This window comes from Vigna unguiculata, chromosome 1 (assembly GCF_037176805.1).
Source record: "Vigna unguiculata cultivar grain cowpea cultivar isolate G323 ecotype 2 chromosome 1, ASM3717680v1, whole genome shotgun sequence".
Lineage (NCBI taxonomy): Eukaryota > Viridiplantae > Streptophyta > Magnoliopsida > Fabales > Fabaceae > Vigna > Vigna unguiculata.
The window spans coordinates 40,406,787-40,425,883 of record NC_140792.1 but is presented as its reverse complement, the minus strand read 5'-3'; the positions used below and the strand labels follow the sequence as shown (position 1 = coordinate 40,425,883).

The 19,097-nt window shown below is 33.4% G+C and overlaps 2 protein-coding genes across 2 annotated transcripts; both read right to left on the bottom strand.

The window, feature by feature from the left end:
• Window positions 1-642: 642 nt before the first annotated feature.
• Window positions 643-1,411, bottom strand: LOC146888979 (two-component response regulator 24-like). Its single transcript, XM_085670060.1, has 2 exons — window positions 1,108-1,411; window positions 643-1,007 (listed from the first exon to the last, which is right to left on the bottom strand). The coding sequence occupies exons 1-2, from the start codon at window positions 1,321-1,323 to the stop codon at window positions 822-824; spliced, it is 402 nt and encodes a 133-aa protein (XP_085526186.1). The 5' UTR covers window positions 1,324-1,411; the 3' UTR covers window positions 643-821.
• Window positions 1,412-5,738: 4,327 nt separating this feature from the next.
• Window positions 5,739-17,397, bottom strand: LOC114188097 (CLIP-associated protein). Its single transcript, XM_028079921.2, has 21 exons — window positions 16,827-17,397; window positions 15,330-15,485; window positions 15,174-15,236; window positions 14,623-14,691; window positions 14,322-14,487; window positions 13,414-13,575; window positions 12,823-12,920; window positions 12,508-12,582; window positions 12,362-12,430; window positions 12,199-12,284; window positions 12,002-12,119; window positions 11,437-11,535; window positions 11,006-11,360; window positions 9,067-10,871; window positions 8,637-8,738; window positions 7,865-7,969; window positions 7,630-7,704; window positions 7,479-7,547; window positions 7,291-7,359; window positions 6,585-6,686; window positions 5,739-6,205 (listed from the first exon to the last, which is right to left on the bottom strand). Exons 1-21 carry the CDS (start codon window positions 17,157-17,159, stop codon window positions 6,044-6,046), a joined length of 4,338 nt encoding a protein of 1,445 aa, XP_027935722.2. The 5' UTR covers window positions 17,160-17,397; the 3' UTR covers window positions 5,739-6,043.
• Window positions 17,398-19,097: the final 1,700 nt, after the last annotated feature.

Sequence of the window (19,097 nt, the reverse complement as noted above, 5' to 3'; positions counted from 1 at the left end):
AAGTGGTGTCTAAGGTCTTATATGTGTAAGACTAATGTCATATAACCATATAGAACCATAATCTCCCAATAACCATATGCCATAACCATGCCCATAACCGTATATGAGAAATATATATAACTTATCAGTGGTATCAGAGCCGATGGTTCGGAGTGACTGACCGCATAACCATAACCAAAGGGGTCACTCATACACACCTGAAGGGAAATATACCATATGAAAAAAAGAAAAAAAAAACAAGGGACTCACCCTTGAGGGGAGATGTTGGGAATAGTCCAAGTGTGAGTCAAAAAGTCCCACATTGGATAGAAAAGACAAAGTTAAACACTATATAAGAATAAAGACCCATAACAACATTGCCTTAAGGTTTTGGGGTTAAAGTGGTGTCTAAGGTCTTATATGTGTAAGACTAATGTCATATAACCATATAGAACCATAATCTCCCAATAACCATATGCCATAACCATGCCCATAACCGTATATGAGAAATATATATAACTTATCATGAACATGAAGTGTGTAGCAACATGCATCTTCTGTAAGAAGCAGCGTGACGTACAACGTCAGAAATAAGACTTGACCTAATCATGTAGCAGTAAGCAAAAAACACACACAAAAGAAAATACACCTCATTGATCATGGATTGAACAAGAGTTATTATTTCTCAAACTTTTCCTTATTTTGTGTAGCATTGATACAGTGATGACATAGTCACATATTTGATCATATAGTAAGAGAAACTACAAGAGAATAACCAAAAAAAAACATGACAACTTGGTAATTAATAAGGTGTAAGGTTTTTTATTTTATTGGTTCATGCATTAACCGGTTGTAAAATTAGGGTTCATCTTATCAAGAATTGAATTAAGCTTTGCAGTGTTCAAGGGTTTCTCATGGTAGTCATTCAACCCTGATTCCATAAATTTTCGAATTTCTGTTTCCGTACAACGCGATGAAACACCAACAATCATGCTCCCAATGCCCATTGAACGAAGTTCCTTTGTTGCCTACAAAAAGTTAAGAAATTAAATAACATGAATCGAAATATAGAAAAAATTGGAAATAAATATGGTAAAGTTGCATGGAATAATGTAATAACGTTCACACCTGAATGCCATTCATTATGGGCATGTCCATGTCCATGAGAATGAGGTCAAATCTTCGTCCATGGCGATGAATATCCACTGCTTCTTTCCCATTTTCCACTCCCTCGTGATTTCTCACTCCAGCATTCTCCAACAGCTTTTCATGAATCCTTCTGTTCAGTACATTGTCATCTACAACAAGTGCTGTTATTTGGCTCCCAAAGTTTCTACGTGCCATATTCACTTCGACTCCTCTAAAGATTTATAATGTAAGATAAAAATAGCACTGACCTGAATGAAAGGGATGTTTGTGAGACTAAAGTGAGTGGAAAAATGGATGATGAATATGATGAAGGTAAATAGAGTGGTATATATAGAGAGATAAATGAAGATATTTGGATGTGGATAATGGAGAAAGATTGAAAGAAAAATGATTTGATTAAATGCGTAGAAGTGTTATTTGGATTTGGTTTAAAATATAAAAATCTTGGGGATAGTGATATATTTCCAAAAATGGAGATGATTCCTATCTTGAATAAATTGGTAGGGCAGGTTTTTGCAATATTTAGGTAGACAAGAAGACAATGATATTTTGAAGTATATTTTTGGGGTCCTTTGGGCATTTGGGTGGCATGAAAAACGAGACAGTATGCGAAAGTTGTAAGTTAAAAGTTGAATGTAATTGAGGAATGGTGTGGTGAGAGAATAAAAAGAGAAGATGTTCGTTGATTACGTGGTCTCTACAACTGCTATTCTACCTACTTTGTCCTCCTTAAAAATAGAATTAGATTCTCATCTCATCTTCTTTCCCTCTACCTCTACCTAGTATATATCTCTTCAATTTTCTTTTATTTTTCTTACATTTTAAAATTTTATTATTCAATTGTTAAACTTATAAATCGTTTTTATTAATTTTCTAGAACAAATCTTCCTTCAAATTACATATTACATATTGTTCTTCTTTTTTTTTATCGGCAAATAATTAAATTAAATTAATAATAGAGCACTTGAGGGGTGCTCTAACCCATTTACAAAAAGATGAGAAAAAGATGTACTGCATCTCCAAAACTATGTTTCTACAATAATCTGACATAACAAATAAATTGGACTTTCAATGCTAAAACTATGTCTTCCCAACGTCAAGCTGGGTAGAAATCATAAGATTAGCCACACATATCGCACCTTCCCCGGCCAGTCTACAAGATTACACAGAAAGTGAATACAAAACCATGTATGCATGGTTCATTGCGCTCCCAAGACTATGTTCTCTTGGTTGTTACAGAGTAACCAAAGAAGTGTGCAAAATCACTGATGAAGAGCTCATTGCTTTAGACATGGGAATCCTTTTCATGCTCACCTGACAACTTAAACACAGAAAGCATCATATCATAGAGATTTTAAACACACAATAGGAGCGAAGTACCAGTCATTATATGAAAACTTTACCGAAGGAATTTTATGTTTCAACCAAGCCCAAGCTTTAACTTGAGCAAGACTAAAAATCTCTTCAGTGTCAACTTTCTTTTGCTTAAAGATCACCTCATTCCTATGTCTCCAAATTTCCACAACTATAGCCAGCCACATTCCTTTCCACATTGTGTTTTGCCTAGTGTTCAAGCTACTCATATGAAAGTGTTGAAAGTGTATCCTAGCTTGGTTGTGATGCACTGAGCTCACCCCTATCCAGCTATCACATATTTTCCATACCTTTTGAGACATTGCACAAGAGAAAAATAGGTGTGATGCACTCTCTTCACAATCTAGGCAAAACTCATACAAAGAGTGTTGTAATTGAACTCCTTTCACCGATAATTTATCCTTTGTCGGTAACTTATCCAAGAGTAGCCTCCACCCAAATAATTGTGCCTTCGGAATCACTCTTATACTCCATAACTTTGTGAACACCTTGTCACTTTCCCCTTCGGAGCTACCCATCAACTTCATATATGCAGACCTTACAATGTATGCTTCTTCTGCGGTTTCCTTCCAACTCCAAGTATCCAGATTCCCTTTCCTAAATGTACGACTATTAATTAGCTGATAGAGTTGTGCTTCCATAGCTTGCTCCCAAACAAGTCTTTGTCTCCTCCAAACCAATTCCCAAACCCATGTGTTGTCGACCCAATGTCCTACTCTAGCTATGGGACTTTGTTTACTTTCTGAGATTAGATATAACCTATGGAACCTTAAGCTAAGTGGTGCATCCCCCACCCAAAGATCTTCCCAAAATAGTACTTTGTCCCCTTCTCCTATCACCCAGTTTTTACAGTTTTCAAATCATGCTCCTTGTGTTGAGCTTCCACAAACCTTATGGATGTCTTTCCACCATCTTGAAGCAGACTTCGGGATGACAATTTCATTAAGGTTCCTCCATGACCCATATTTTGATTCTAGTATCTCTCTCCACAGGCCTTTGTCCTCCATGCCTAATCTCCACTTACATATTGTTCTTGAAACTTATCACCAATGCTATAAATAAATAAAAAAGAAAATACTTTTCAAATATAGTTCATGTTCAACTAAACTTAGTGTCCCCATCTAAAAAATGTTTGAGAATTTCCAATAAACACTTTTAAAACTTAAGTAGAGATTAAAAACTTTGATGGACTCAATTAGAAGTGATTTATAAGTTCAAGGTGTAAATTACAAGCTTCTAAAGTATAAAGACTTGAATTAAATTATAACTTTGATTCATATTAATATGCAGTTTTGATCACTTGTTTGTTACCCAAATTAAACTATTATGTACCATATTATGTACCATCAACAAAATATTCGATTAATTAAACTATAAGAACAAAAGAGATAAACATATATGAAATTGATAATTGAATCAAAATTACAAATTTTATAACATCTGAAAACGAACTACATGAAATAAAAAATAGAGGATTAAACTCGCATATAAGAAATAAACAGATGCCTAAATTATAATTTTAGCAAAAGTTCATTTAACAACTTTTAAATAATACAGATACCAGTAAATTAATATGAATTTTTTTAAATTGTAATACTTGAACTAAGGAATGACTATCTAATATGTTATAACTAGGAAAATACATTTTCAGATTTAAAAACATATTTCAGATATAAAAATAAAAATGTATTTTAAATTATATAATTCGAAAACATATTTCTAATTGAACAATCCAAAATATATTTTTAAATGTCAATATATATTTTTTATTTATATTATATAATTTAAAATATATTTTAAAATAATATTATGTATAATATATTTATGAATCTCACACTATATTTTAACAATGTATACATTTTTTTTTTAATACATACTGAAAGGCTATTGCAAACACACGCTGAATCCAGTCCGCAAAGGCACCAATTGTCCACCCTTTCTCTTACCATCGTCAATCTGTTCAATCGCCACCCTCGATCTCCATCCACAATTCACTGCATGTTGAGAGGATGTCAATCCAGAATCAGAAAAGTAAAATTTTACATTCCGTATTTTCTAACTAATGTGTATTGTATAAATTTAAGGGTTAAATATGTTATTTCCCTAAATTTAAGTGAAAATTAGAAATAGTCCATCTTCAAAATTTTGGACTAATTTAGTTTCTTAACTTTAAAAATGTGTGTATTTAGTTATTTTAATGATTTTTTTTAAAGTTTATTTAACGTTTTAAATGCATTTCATGATTATTTTAGTTGTTTACATCATTTAACTCATTTTCGCTTCAATATTTATTGAAAAACGTGTTTAAAATGTCAAATAGATTTAACAAAATTTGGTTAAAAGGATTAAATTCACCTATTTTTTAAAGATGAGAGACTAAATTGATCCAAAGTTTCGAAGAGGGACTAACTCCAATTTTTCAAGGACCAAAAACATATTTAACCATAAATTTAATTAAAAAATTTATTTCAAATTTAAAACTTTTTAATTAAATTTTTATTTCAGATTTTACAATTTATAATGAAAATTTTCAACAATTTATTAGAATTTTAGAAAGTATGCCGTCTTCATTCGTTTTCCTTGGTAGAGTCTAAACAAAAAGAAAAAATTGAGTTACATTAAATTTTAAAGTTGAATTATTTAGTCAGTTTTTTTTAAACATAACATTTTAAGAAAACACTTGACTAAACTTTTCACAACAATATTAACAGTATTATATATGAAGCGTACAGATCTATTTTTTTCCACATGAAAAATAAACCATAATATTATTAAACAATGTACTACCAATAAATTTTAATTGAAATAACACAACTTCCTAAAAATCTACATAAAGTTTCCGGCAACATTCTTTCCAATCAAAAAATTTAGATAAAAAAATTTATTTGACAAATGATAGTACATTATTTGACAATCATTTGATAACTTTTATAAAAATAAAATAATTTTAATAAAAATTAATTTTGATATTTCTAGAAAGAGTGAATAGTAATTAAAGATACTATCAAATGATAGTACAAATAAATATAGTGTCAAATTATCACTGCAACCATTTAATCATTTCTACTAATCTAGATTCTTAGTTTCATGATTGTTTAAACATGGTCTTCTAGCACAATATATTCTCCAATAAGGAGCCAACGCTGTTTAGCATGCTCACATAATTAATAGTAAAGGAAAGGAAATTCATATTTTGCAGTAATAAGAAAAGAGTGTGAAAACAAGCTTTGCTAAAATTTAACCAAAATCCAAAATATTAAACTGAATCAATTAGACTTTTTTGAAAAACCATTTACTACAATCAATAATGTTTACTCAATGTAGATTACAATTTGCGCGTATTTCAACACCATCACTCTCCAAATTCCAACATTGGCAGGGAAAAAGGAAAGACCAAAAAACCTATATATTTAAAGAAAAGCAAGGAGAAGGAAAGACGATGAAACCCACATCTAAATTCATGCACGCAGATATACAAAATACGAAACAATGACTTCACAAAACCCATAATCCACAAATTGTTTTCTTCCCAATGAACCTGCTAATCTTGAACGGCATCAATTGTTTTGCCTGTCCTAGCTTGTGAGATTCGATTTGCATAAATGGTGACCAACTTCAACTGCGTGCTGTTAAGCCCTTGCAAATACGGCAAGAATGCTTTCCCAAGCATGATATAAATATCCACAAGGCAGAAAACAACGGTCTGCAATCATCCGCCATTTACATAAAATGAGAATGATGAAACCGAATAATATATAAAGGAACAACAAAGACAGACAAAAAAATACAATTATTAGTGGTAAATGATACCCCAACCCTCACATTCAAAGAAAATATTTATAGATCATAGAACCAGTCAAACTTTCTTTAAACCAAGTCAACTTGGCACCCTTTTATAATGTGTTCTTATTAATCACCTAAATTTAATATTTAAACCTTATAAAGAATTAAGACACAGACAACTAATTAACCTACGTATGCATCTTTACAGCGTCTTTTAACTTACAAGTTTTTTAACATAAGAAAATTTTTAGATGTAAGAAGTTATGGAACATAAATTACTCCATATAAAAGACCTCTACCTTGCGAACATCTGCACTCTGGTTACCAAAGGCTTCAAAAAGAGCGGGCAGAAACGAGGGTAACTGAGCCATCAGTTCCTCCTGAGAAAGCCGCCCTACAAGCTAAACAAAAGGAATAGTACGATGTTAATTGTTAAACAAGATAAATATTTATAAAGCATGAATAGTTTATGCATAAAAATGAACCACTTCCTATGAACCAATGGTATGATATGGTACGATACTCATAAACACAAGGATACAGTGAAATTCATAAAAACAAGGGATATGATACAAATGCAAGACATTCAAGAGAAAAAGAAAAAGGAAAAAGGCATGCTCCGTTGTGAAGAATGCAACAGTGATAGTCCTATGAAGTAGTTGTCAAAGGGCAAAAGAGTAAACAAGAGATACAGGCAAATCTCAGGACATGTTAGGGTCTTAAGTGCCCTAAACACACTAGTAGAGGAGAATTTAATAACCCCCTATTAAATGGCTTTGGTATTTTTATTTTTAATTTAATAACTACTTTGTTTTTTTAATAAATATATAGTTTTGCTACCTTAACAAGTGGCCTAAGTACACTAGTTAGCATTTACATTATGTTTTAAAGGTATAAGAACCAAATAAGACAATACGGACTCTAAAATACTCCTTCGATTTTAAAATATCATCGATTCGTACTTCTTTCAAGATAAGAAAAACATTTTATTCAAAAAACACTTACCTTTGTTAAGCAATTTATGCAAATGACAAGTGTTTTCTCATCCTCAGTAACCAGTAGAGGGACAATGACCTGAAATGGTTTAAATTCTGAGCATTAGCTTGTAAAAAAAAAGTCAAACCTCATGCCTTTTCTCAAATATTTTACGGAGAGTAAAGCAGCCATAAAGTAGAAAATCAAGAAATACATACACTTAAACATCTGAATGGATCATACTGAGATAAAACAATGGTCAGGCAGTGCTCTGCTTCATTGGAGACCTAAATAATGAATGGAAGAAGCTGAGACAAGGGAAAGAAAGCAAATGCAGAAAAGACAGTAGAATTGGCCAACTTTTGCAACCTTAGGAATGATATCTTTTGTAACGTGAAGCAGCTTCTCAATTACAATCTCAACAGAATTCTCCATGTCGCCTTTCTGAACAATAAAAGTACAAGTTAAATTTTACAATCGAAAAAATCATTTGTTTTATTAAATTTAAGTCTCAATAATGCCTTATGCCTATATACACAATTGGCAGGATAGACGTGATCAAAAGCATAACCCCAAATTAAAACGATACAAAAGGAGTAGGAACCTGGTTTTTAAGCATTTCAACTATCAGTGAAAGAGCAAGCTCTTTGACCGAGGAATCTGAATCATCCAGTACCTCAAGCACAACTGTCAAAATCTGATTGAAGTACTGCAAGTACACCATGAAAAGGTCATTACATAGAGAGAAGGGAGACAAAAACCTCTACAAAGAATATCAAAAGAGTTATTTACAGTTCACAATAAATTATAATTACTTTTTAAAAGTTTAAACAAACAAGTAATATATATTATTTGACAAAATTGGAGAAATTATAATTATCTAACAAACAGAATTTACATAATTAATACCTGATTGCGCATCAACCACAATGAAAACAACCCAAATGATCAAACAAAAATATTTTTCTCACTAGATGAACAAGGCTATATATATATGCAGGGTTTAGATTCAGGGTTAAGGGATCTTTTATTTATTGAAGTTTTTTAAGAGTTATTAGAGTAGAAAATAAGCTTCTATTGTTTCTGTAAGCTGCGTTTTGCTTGATATCAACAACTATAGCAGAGTAACTAATTGATAGCAGATTGTCTGCCTGGTAATATCATACTGAACTAGTGGTTAGTTCTGAGCTTGTTAGTCTGAATCATGATAGTATGACATTAGTGTTAAAACAAATCATAAGTATTTCTTTTTCAATATTTTATCTTTTTCCCCTGTTTATCTCACTTTATATCAATTCCTGAATCATGATAATAAATATGGCTGACAACCATATAACTTGGGAACAGTAAAAAAAACTTAATCAAATCAAGCATACCTTGGTCCAAATAGAATGATCATTTGATATAGAAGCATCAACTAATTGTTGAAGTGCAGTTCGTTTACTTGAAATAGGGCTTCCCTCACCCCCACTGCATACCTACAAAACAACATTTTATACGTATCACTCTAAAGATATACTTCTATTAAATAAACCTAAACACCATGATCCCCTAGAAGTAAATGAACCAGGTAAAGATGTCACCCATTTGTCTTTACATTGTCAAGAATTTTGCAATAATTTCTTCACTGATAGTCCTTATTCAAATAGTTTTCTGGTGCATTTTTTTTTTTTTTTGTTTTAGGGGTATGCTTTATCACCCTCCTATTTTTTTTTTCACTACCCGTTTCTCTTTGTAACAAATCCCATTTTTTTTCAAGCAAGAAACATACAAAACCAACTTATCCATACTAGTTGCATCACTCACCATATGAAGAATTTGAGGAATGCTGGGTCCTGTTTCTGTTATGGAGTTAATCTTTACATCTTCGGCTGTGTTATGATTGAATGCCAATTCAGAAGAATGTTCCGTGTCATTTACATAGCCCTCAGCAACATTTAAATGCTCAGATGACATCAAACCATTTACATCTAGACGAGGAGTTGAAAGACCTTCCAAGTTTATGCTACTGTCCACATGTCTATGTTGGTTAGTTTGAGAGGCAAAGTTTTGACCCATTGGATTGATTGCATAAGCAAGATCTTTAGTTTTTGAAGCAAGACTGCCACTATTGGGATCAGTTTCAAAATTTTGATACAGATGTTCCTGAGTTTCACCAGAAGATGCTTGACCAAGACTAGCTTTCACTAGTGTTGAATCCTGGGAACTCCATTTCCTGCCACCATCACCATCAAGGGATCCAGCAGAATACCTTCCAAGGTAATGAGCCTTCCTAGAGTAACCAACATATCCATCTTCAGAGGATGTTCCCACCACATCAGATGAATCATAGGAAGACTTAGAACGTTGTCTTTCTTTCTTGTTCTGCAGATAGTTTATTAGGTCTACTTCAATGCGAGGGGTATATTGTTTTAAAGCTCGTCTCAAAGAATTTTGTTCTTCAACTGACAAACTCAGAATGAAATTAAGAACAGCAGTCGAATCAAAGTGAGAATACACTGCTATAATGCATGTAGTGGCTGCTTCTTTAAGCTTTGTATTTTTATCATGAACCAGAGGGGTCAACTTAGCAAGCCATAATTTTAGGATGCCAATATTAGCAGCACCTTCTGGATTCATAGCATGTTTGTTAAAGGAATTGATTGCAAATTCAATAACAGCCAATTTAGCCTTTGGAGACCTCTGTTCATCCAGTGAGCGTAACAATGCCGGTAAAAGAGAATCTATACTGTATGTTTTGTTCACAACTTCCAAAGTTGTTGAACATGGCTGCCTGACAAGTTCTTTAGGATCAATTAACCGAGAAAACACATGGGGTAATATTCTTTCCATGTAACCTTCAAAAGGCTTTCGGCATGCTGGAACAATATCTGCAAGTGTTGAAAGAGCAGCTTGTGCAACTTTATGATGGGGATCATCCAAGTGCTGGAAAAACAACTTCATTACCTTCTCAAAATTCTGAACAACTTCAATAACTCCTTTTGGCCCTTGCTGCAACAAAGAATGAAGATAATTAAAGGCAGCAACCCTAGCAGACCAGTCAGAACCTGAACTAAGTCCTTCACTCAAAGCTTCGTGAAGAGATGAGGGTCCTTCCGCATAATTTGGCATCTCTCCAACAGATAGCTGATTATCATCAAAACTCCTCCTCCTGCCAGCAGACATGCGTCCAGCCACATTCTTTCTCAATAGTGGTCTCTGGAAATTAGGCACATAACTATTATGTGATTCCCTAAAGTTCCCATCTCTATAAGGGGCATCCAAATACTGCTTATCGTGGTTGGGTTTTATAAATCTCCTAGTCTCCCTAATATCACTGTTATCATCAAGTGAACTTCTTTCTTGTAATCTGTCAGAGGCCCTTTTACTCGAATATGATGATATTGATGATAAAGGTTCAATACCAACATTGCTATGATAGGACAACTTGGCAGAATCCTTTGAAGCTTGAATCTGGGTGATTATGTCAGACAAACCAAGACCACCATTTCTGTTACTACCTTTATTGATGCCAGAAGTAGTTGATTCTGTTGTTAAAGAGCTTGTCAGATGATTAGTTGCGGAGACAGCAGCAGGGAATGGTGGATCACGAGATGATGGAGGGTCAACTCCTGCACTAGGGGCAATAAAAGAAAAATTTACCGCTCAGATAGTTTAAATGAACACTAACATCAACCATTGAATGACATCTCAACCTGTAAATTGAGGTAAATAAAAACATTTGACAGGAAAAGTTATGTGGTACCTAGATCCAAACTCGATGACCGGAAAGATGAATTATGCTTATCAGACAAATCCAAACCTCTAAGCATGCTTTCAATAGCAGAAACCTTCTGCTTGCTTGCATGTAACATGCTTTCCAAACTACGTTCGGTACCCTTACCAAGTGACTTAGCTTGTGATAGAAGTATACCAGAGGAGATAGATGTCCCTGATGATATACTTGAACTTCTATCCATCGCAACAATAGCAGAAGTTCCATAACCAGGTAGATTAGAGGGAGCTGAGGTCTGACTAGCCAATGATGTCAGTGCCCCTCTGTCTCGAATGGAAGGTGAAGCATGTCGCCGATGTATTCCTCCATCCTCTTCATTTATTAACTGCAATTTACATTCAGTTTAAAAGATGACTTGAACAACAAAAGTAAATAACATTCACAAGATCATAAGTGTATACCCTTTGAATGGCAGGGTCAAAGGATGCAAATAGGCGACGAGATCGCTCTGGCCAAGTTTTTGCAAACATTCTGTAGCACATCCTTGCAGTAGATCGAACCTATCAATTTTTATACAAAATCATTGTCAAATGCATAGACCATCAAGAATCAATGAAATGCTAATAAGTTTGTCCTAAATCAATCAAAAATGATACATAAAAAGGTTTGCCAGAAAAAAAGAGTAAATGAGCATATTCAGCAAAAATTCTAATATAGAAGGTTTCAGAATCTTAATAATTCCTTACCATACAAAAACACATTGAGACATAAAGTCAACCAATAAATAAAAAGGATTGTGGATATCCACATTGTAATAATCACTACTAATTTATCCAGTTATACATTTAAAACTGAATTTTCACCAAAGGAGAACCTTTTACACTTTCCACAACTCCAATCCAACACACCTATCAAGGTGTAAAATTTCCCGATGGCTCAGAAAGAAGAGATGCCTGACTGAAAAGCTATTTAAAGTTTACAAATTTGATGCATAGTATATTTACCACATCAAAATTAAAAACCTACCTCACTCATTGCATCTGAAACACAACACTTTATCATATCCTCATATAAATCAGCAGATCGATGTATTTCTGGTGCATCAGGCCAATGTTCCAGGACCAACAGTGCATATTCACAACACCTACAGTACAAATGTCAGATGAAATTAATCAAAAACCAAAACCCTTGACTGTGTCTTTTAAGTAGTTGATAATATATACCTTGCACGAAGTACAGCATTTCGATCATTTTTTGCACAATCAGCTATACGGGGAAGAACACGAGCAACTTTGCAGTTGCGCAACATCTACAAAGTAGAAGACAAAGGTGAAAATGACACAATAGCAAGAAGATTCAGACAATTAAATGAGCATATTATATTACCGTTTTTATGCAGTTATCTGCAGACTCTGCAATTACAAGCACAGTAATCACAACCAGCTTGAAAAGGACCTGATTATCAGATCAAGAATTAATAATTTCAAAATCATCAAAATTGTGATAAATCCAACATAACTAGGCCAACTTACCGGTATAAACATTTCAGCACATGCTTCAAAATCACCCAAGAGATCCTTTGACAAAAAGCACAATAGATGGCAGGCCTAGAAGAAATCAAACAACAAACCAAAAACTGTGGGATATAAGAACCTAATTTATGGTCACGGTCTTTGAATGTAATTATAATGAGACAAAAACAACAAACATAAGGAATTCATCAAAAATAAAGGATTGCTTCAAGAGAGAACACTCTCTTCTTAAGTTCCAAAGACAGCCCCTTGAGACAATTTTTTGCTTTACAAATTAATAGAGGAGAATATACAACAATAAAAATATTAGAGCACCTGCTTCACAATGCTAGATCTTCGATCTGACAATTGTGTGCTTAAAGGTCCAACAAGTTGCTTCAAGAGCCCTCGAAAACATGGATAATCAGCAGCACCTGATGAAGAAAGCATTCAGAATGTATTCAACAGTCAAGCCACAGGAAAGGAAATTGTATTACATTCAATTTAATAGCCAAATGAAAATTACAGTTAACCAAACATAACAATTTATCCTTAAACAATAGGCAAAAAAAAGTATTACAATAAGAAAAACAATGCAGATAATTCAAATAAGGGATTCTATGCGGCACCTTTTATAGAAAGTCGGTTTTTATCTCTTAAATCTACACAAACTCTTCTCATTATATAAATACACTACACCTAAATATAAAGCCTTTAATTTTGTGTAAAAATGACTAGAGATTATCCATGTCAAAGATTTTGGAACAATAAAATCCAATACCATATTCATAAAAGATTGCCATAAACTTCCTTCATGATAGTCTACAACATCAAATGTTATTTCCCTTTAGACTTAAAATAGCAAAAAGCTCTTAATATCGCACTATAAGCTAAAATATTTCTGAACAGGAATTTGGAACCACCTACCTCCTAGAACAAGACCTTCAACTCTCTGCATAGCAGCAATTCGAATTGACCAGTCTTTTTCAGGCACAAGGGTAGATGCAATCTTCTCAATTTCCCTGATTAACTCCTTATCTGAATATACCTTCACAGGGTCTATGGGTTTCTCAGTGATGTCACCTTCTCCTGCTCATGGTTCAACAAACAAAACGTATATGTAAATAATCAATATTATCATCAAACTATACAGTGTGTTACCAATATGTTATATAGAATACTACAAAAAATTACAATTTCAAAACATACAATGCTACTTATCTCTTTGAATCATATTATTTTATCTTCCTCCAACCATTTTGCCTCCCCCATCAAAATCAATCAATTTTTCCACAATTCGCACTTGCACCTCATGTAAATTTTATCATTGAAGAAATGCATAAGAAAATATCCCCCAAATGACAACAAAAAGCTTATCCAAGGACCAATATGTAACTTAAGTTAGAATCCCGAATATCAAGTAGGTTTAACTTCTGGAATTACCCAAGAATACACATTAGCTACAATTGAAAAACCAAAAAAAAAAACATCATCACAATTAGTGGTAACTGAAATAGTATTTCTCATAATTAAAAGCTAGAAGTCCTAACATTGTGATATAAAAGCTTGGCTAATAAATATAAACTCAAACTAAAACATGTGGTGTCAAAAATAAACACGCCCACACATGCTCTATGGTGTTCATGACTCCCCACTACTTAACAATTCAAAGCATGTTTCAACACAGCCACAACTATGCATCTTAAATTAGAAAATTATAAGGCAAAATAGAGAATTTATAGATAAGATATAAAGCATAACCCCATGTATACAATTGCTTCAATGCTAAACAAAAAATTAAACATTTATGATTGAGGAATTACAAAGGCACTAACCTCCGAAAAGAGAGGTCTCCCTGGAGGAACTTTTAGCCTTTGGACTACTTTTCTTGGGATTAACACTCAAATGCTTAATTTCCCCAGTAATATATCCACCTGGAATACCATCTGAAGAGCGAACATTTGGCTGAATTCCTTCAAGCCTGGCATTAATATCTTTCACCTGAAATCAACATGATGAGGTGCAAATTCATTAGCTTAAAAGTGTTATACATACATAAACACAAACACACACACACACACACACACACACTTTAAATAACAATGAATTAGGAAAGTGATTTCTGTTTATATTTACCAATGATGAAGGAAGATTGTGGCGGTGAAGTTCATCACGAAATTGAGGCCCAGCTTGAGTATACATTTCCTGAAAAAGGATAATGTCAAAGAAATCTTCTAACAACAACATTCATCTTACCTTAAGTCTATAATCAATATCCCCCGGTATGACTATGAATACAATGATAACTCAACCTTTGTTAATGGCATCAAGATATTAATTAATGAAACTGTTCAATAAACCATTATGATTAACTTAATCCAGTTATCTCAAATTTAGAGCCATGAAATTCACAAGCCTCTGGCATTTAAATATAACATTTACTCATGTCCTCTTTAGACAATAGATCCACTTCCATTTTCATATCCGTCAATATTTGTCATTCTTTAAGCTAAAATAACATAACAATATTAGCAATTCTTTACGTTTTTGTTCAGAGATTTAGGAATTGAAATTAGGTATTGATATGTCATAAACCCATTTTGTAGTAACTAGGTAATGTAATTCGAGTCCTTTAGCCAATATACAATTATACAATACTAAATGATTGTAAGATAAAGTATACTTACTTCAATGCACAAAATAGCTGCTTCCCTAACAGCAGGATTTGGATCGCTTAGCAAATGCAAAACCTGTCAACCACGTTTAGGAAGGAATCAGTATTTCATCCCAAATATATTTAAATGCACAAATGATATGTACTGCTTATTTGTAAAATTCTATACAGGGGGAAGGATAGCCCGTTGAAGTGGGAGCTCTGTAGATGCAAATAAATTAATTGCAGCTGTGACAGTTCGTGTAAACTCCTCTCTAACTCTCCAGCTTTTATGTGCCCAAGCAAAGGACCCTGCCCTTTCAACAATTATTGTTGGAGAAGAAACCTGCAAATGATAATCCAAAATAATATCAAAATGTAGAGTACTCAAATAATATCACTTTGAAAATTACAATTATTCACTTTAAAAATTACAACTATGACATATTAGTTCACTATTACGCTCGTATAACATAAACCCCAAAATACATGTGTAAACATTATCCAATCAGAGTATGTTTGGATGGAATGAACAGGCCTGGAATGCAATTAGCATCTTCTGTTGTTTATATACATTTCATGATGAAACAAAAAATAAATAAACTAGTTCTGTCACATACTATATTCCGCAAATTGGAGTGAAAGAAAAGAGGAGTATTGGATACAATGGAATGAAATACATTCCATCGGGTTCCATTCCATTCCCAAACAATTCGAAAACTGGAGTCTAGCATGATGCCATGTTATTCCACCCCTTTCCACAAGTCCAAATATAGCCTTGGATAAAGATACAGAAAGAAAGTGTAAGAGAAATACTACAGCTGTAAAAGGTCATATAGATATATAAATCCAATCACAGATTAGCCACGTGAAACTCCACTCATATCTAGTGATAAATCAAAAGCTCGTGCCAACATTTACGTTATACAATAAACCAAACACAATCTATATCACTTAGCATTAATCTACTCGACCGACAGCTAAAATAGTTTCCATCATAAACTGTTCATGAATCACATCCATCCACGGGTCATTTAGAAAGGACGATGCACCTACAAAGCTTATGACTACATAATTATCAACTTAACCGATTGCATAAGTCAGTTACAATTAACTGCTAGGAGAGATAAATCCTATTTGACTCACAAATGAGACAACCAGAAAAACTATATATTTTCACGGACATTGAGACTATCAGAAAAAGAAATTCCAGAGCCTGTTCTTCTGCAGAAACTAGTAGTAGACACTCTGGCACATGTTTCTTGATGAACCTCAGGAATCTAGGTTAAATTAAAAAAATCAAACGACGCCATACTGATTCATTGGACTTGAAGACACCACAATTTAAAACACGGCATCTAAAAGGCTTTAGGTTCATGAGTTCATCTATCCTAATAATATACACGAGGATCCAATCACACCAGCAATAGATCCTACGGCTAAGCCGTTATTTAAGACTAAAGATCTAGCTATATAAATCAGTTTTTCATTCTCCAGAATCATAACAGCGATCATGCAAAAGCGAAATAGCGACAATTTAGTTTTCACTGCCGCACAGTTTCCGCTCGGTACATCAAAGTCGCTCATTATTATCCTAATAATTCCTAATCTGCACCCTACAGTTACAAGTTAGTTACCACCACACTCAATCATTGTCTAGTCAGTATCGAGTAACCAGGTTTAATACCTCCATGAGAGTGAGCAAGAGGCGCCTGGCGGCGTCTCGAACAGGCTGTTTGGCGTCGCCGAGACGGTCGACGACGGCGGGGAGGAGTGCGTTGAAGTGAAGCTTGAAGTGGTCGCCGGAGAGGACGGCGGCGGAGGCGAGTGCCTGCAGCGCGCCCTGCGAAACGCGGAAGTTATTGTCCTTCAAGAGATCCATACAAGTGTCGACGAGCGAAGTCACCTCGGAAGACGAGAGGCTCTTTCTGGAAGCTTCCAGAAGTTGGTGGAGGCGCTCCACGCCCGCCATCCTCTCCTTCGTATCCTTCGCGCGTGACAGTTCCAGCGCCTCCTCCATTTCGATCCGCAACCAATCAGATCTGAAGAGCGAGCGAGTCAGTGAGTCACTCAGTGAGTGAGTGAGTAAGTGAGTGAGCGAACGGGTGACACTTCCACACCAATGAAGATGAAGAATCGGATGAGATGACTCGGCGGGACCGTATAATTTCTCAGAGAGAGAGAGAGAGGCTGGATTGACGGAGAAGAAGACGAAGGACGAAGTTGAAATTGAAATGAAACGAAATGAAATGAAAACTTGCTTATGTGGTTGTGGGCGAGGTGGTTGAAAATTTAACCATCCTTTCTTTTAGAAAAAAAAAAAATAATCCAACAATAATAATAAACAAAATCCAAACATATTTTAAATTATCCTTTTTCTCCGTGACCTAATTTCTAAACTATTACTGTTTATTAAAGATTTATTTGATTATTCCAGCAGTCTTCACTTTTTATGTCGTGTTTGTATTTTAATTACGTAGCGTAGCTAAAATTTCTTTTTTATAGTTTTCTTCAAAGCAATTTATAGCTTTTGAAAAAACTTCACTCACAAACATACACTTAAATTTTATATTTAAAACACCTTTGATTTAATTTTTATAGTCTTTTTTTTTCATTTGGTTGTCCTTTAGGGCTGCTAAATCATATCTAAATTATTACCCTTTTGTGTTTTGCTTATTTTAAAAGCTATTTTAATTGAACTACCGTAAAAAATAAAATAGAAAAAAGTACTTCAGCAGCAGCTGCTGCTGCTGCTACTGGTTTTAAACGCTGTTTGCTCAAGGCACCGTGAAAGGAACCACTTATAGAGAAGACAGTATAAAGTTAAATGATTTTTGTAATGATAATGATTGATTACGAGATTTTGATACACCGGAACCACACTGCATTATTGGTGTGTGTATGATCGAGTAATAAAGTTTAGAGCATTATAAAATATAACACAGTGGAGTTAGTGACTACCAAAAAAATGAAACTATAATACAACAAAAAAATAAAATATAGGATACAACACAAAAAAGTGTCATTTTATAAACTCTTGTTAAAATTTGGCATAAGTTATGACATGTAACGGCGAGGAATGGGACGAAAAATAATAGGTAAATATAACAACTTAAAAGAAAAATGAGGTGATTCATCTTTGAAAATAAATTGAAAATTGTCGTTATATAAAAAAAGGTGCAAAATGGGTTGGAGTTTGAAATCAGTCGATAAATACTATATTTTTTCTCAAGGTCAAGGGTATTTATTTGTGCAATTTAAGTAGTGTAAACTTTATATATTTTAATGTCTTATTTGATAATGACTTTTGTTTGGTTACATGATTATTTATTTAATAATATTTTTAGGATTAATTATACTTTTAGTTTTTATATTTCGATGCAAAATATAATTTATCTTTGTTCTAAATTTTAAAAAAATTTGGAATTCGAATTTAAAAAATGATAAATATAATTTTTTTAACTCAATTATGTTAATTTTTTTATGTGTCAAATGTTATTTTAGGTTGATATTTAAGTTGTAAACCCCTAGAAAATAGCATTTTTTAAATTGTTAGTGGTTTAAAAATAATGAGAATTGATTATTTTAATATTAAGATGTTTTAGTATAAATAAAATTGTTACAAATGAATTTCATTAATTTAAAATACACTATTTCTCTATAAACCTCACTTGTATAGAGTTACCTGAATTTTCTCTAAGAATTCTCGTTCTATTTTCAACTTAGTGAAGATCTTAAACCATATAAGTGATTATTGTGGTGAGCTCTATTGGGCTGATCAGTTTTTCTATTATTGTAAGTTAAGTTTAAACCTTTTTTTTTTGGTCTTTTTCGGTTTTTCGTTGTTGCATGTATGCTTGCATGTGTCTTTTTAATCTTCTATATCAGTCTCTATTAATCAGTGATCATAATGGTATATGTCATGATTATTCTTGTGATTTTTCTATGTGTAGATAAA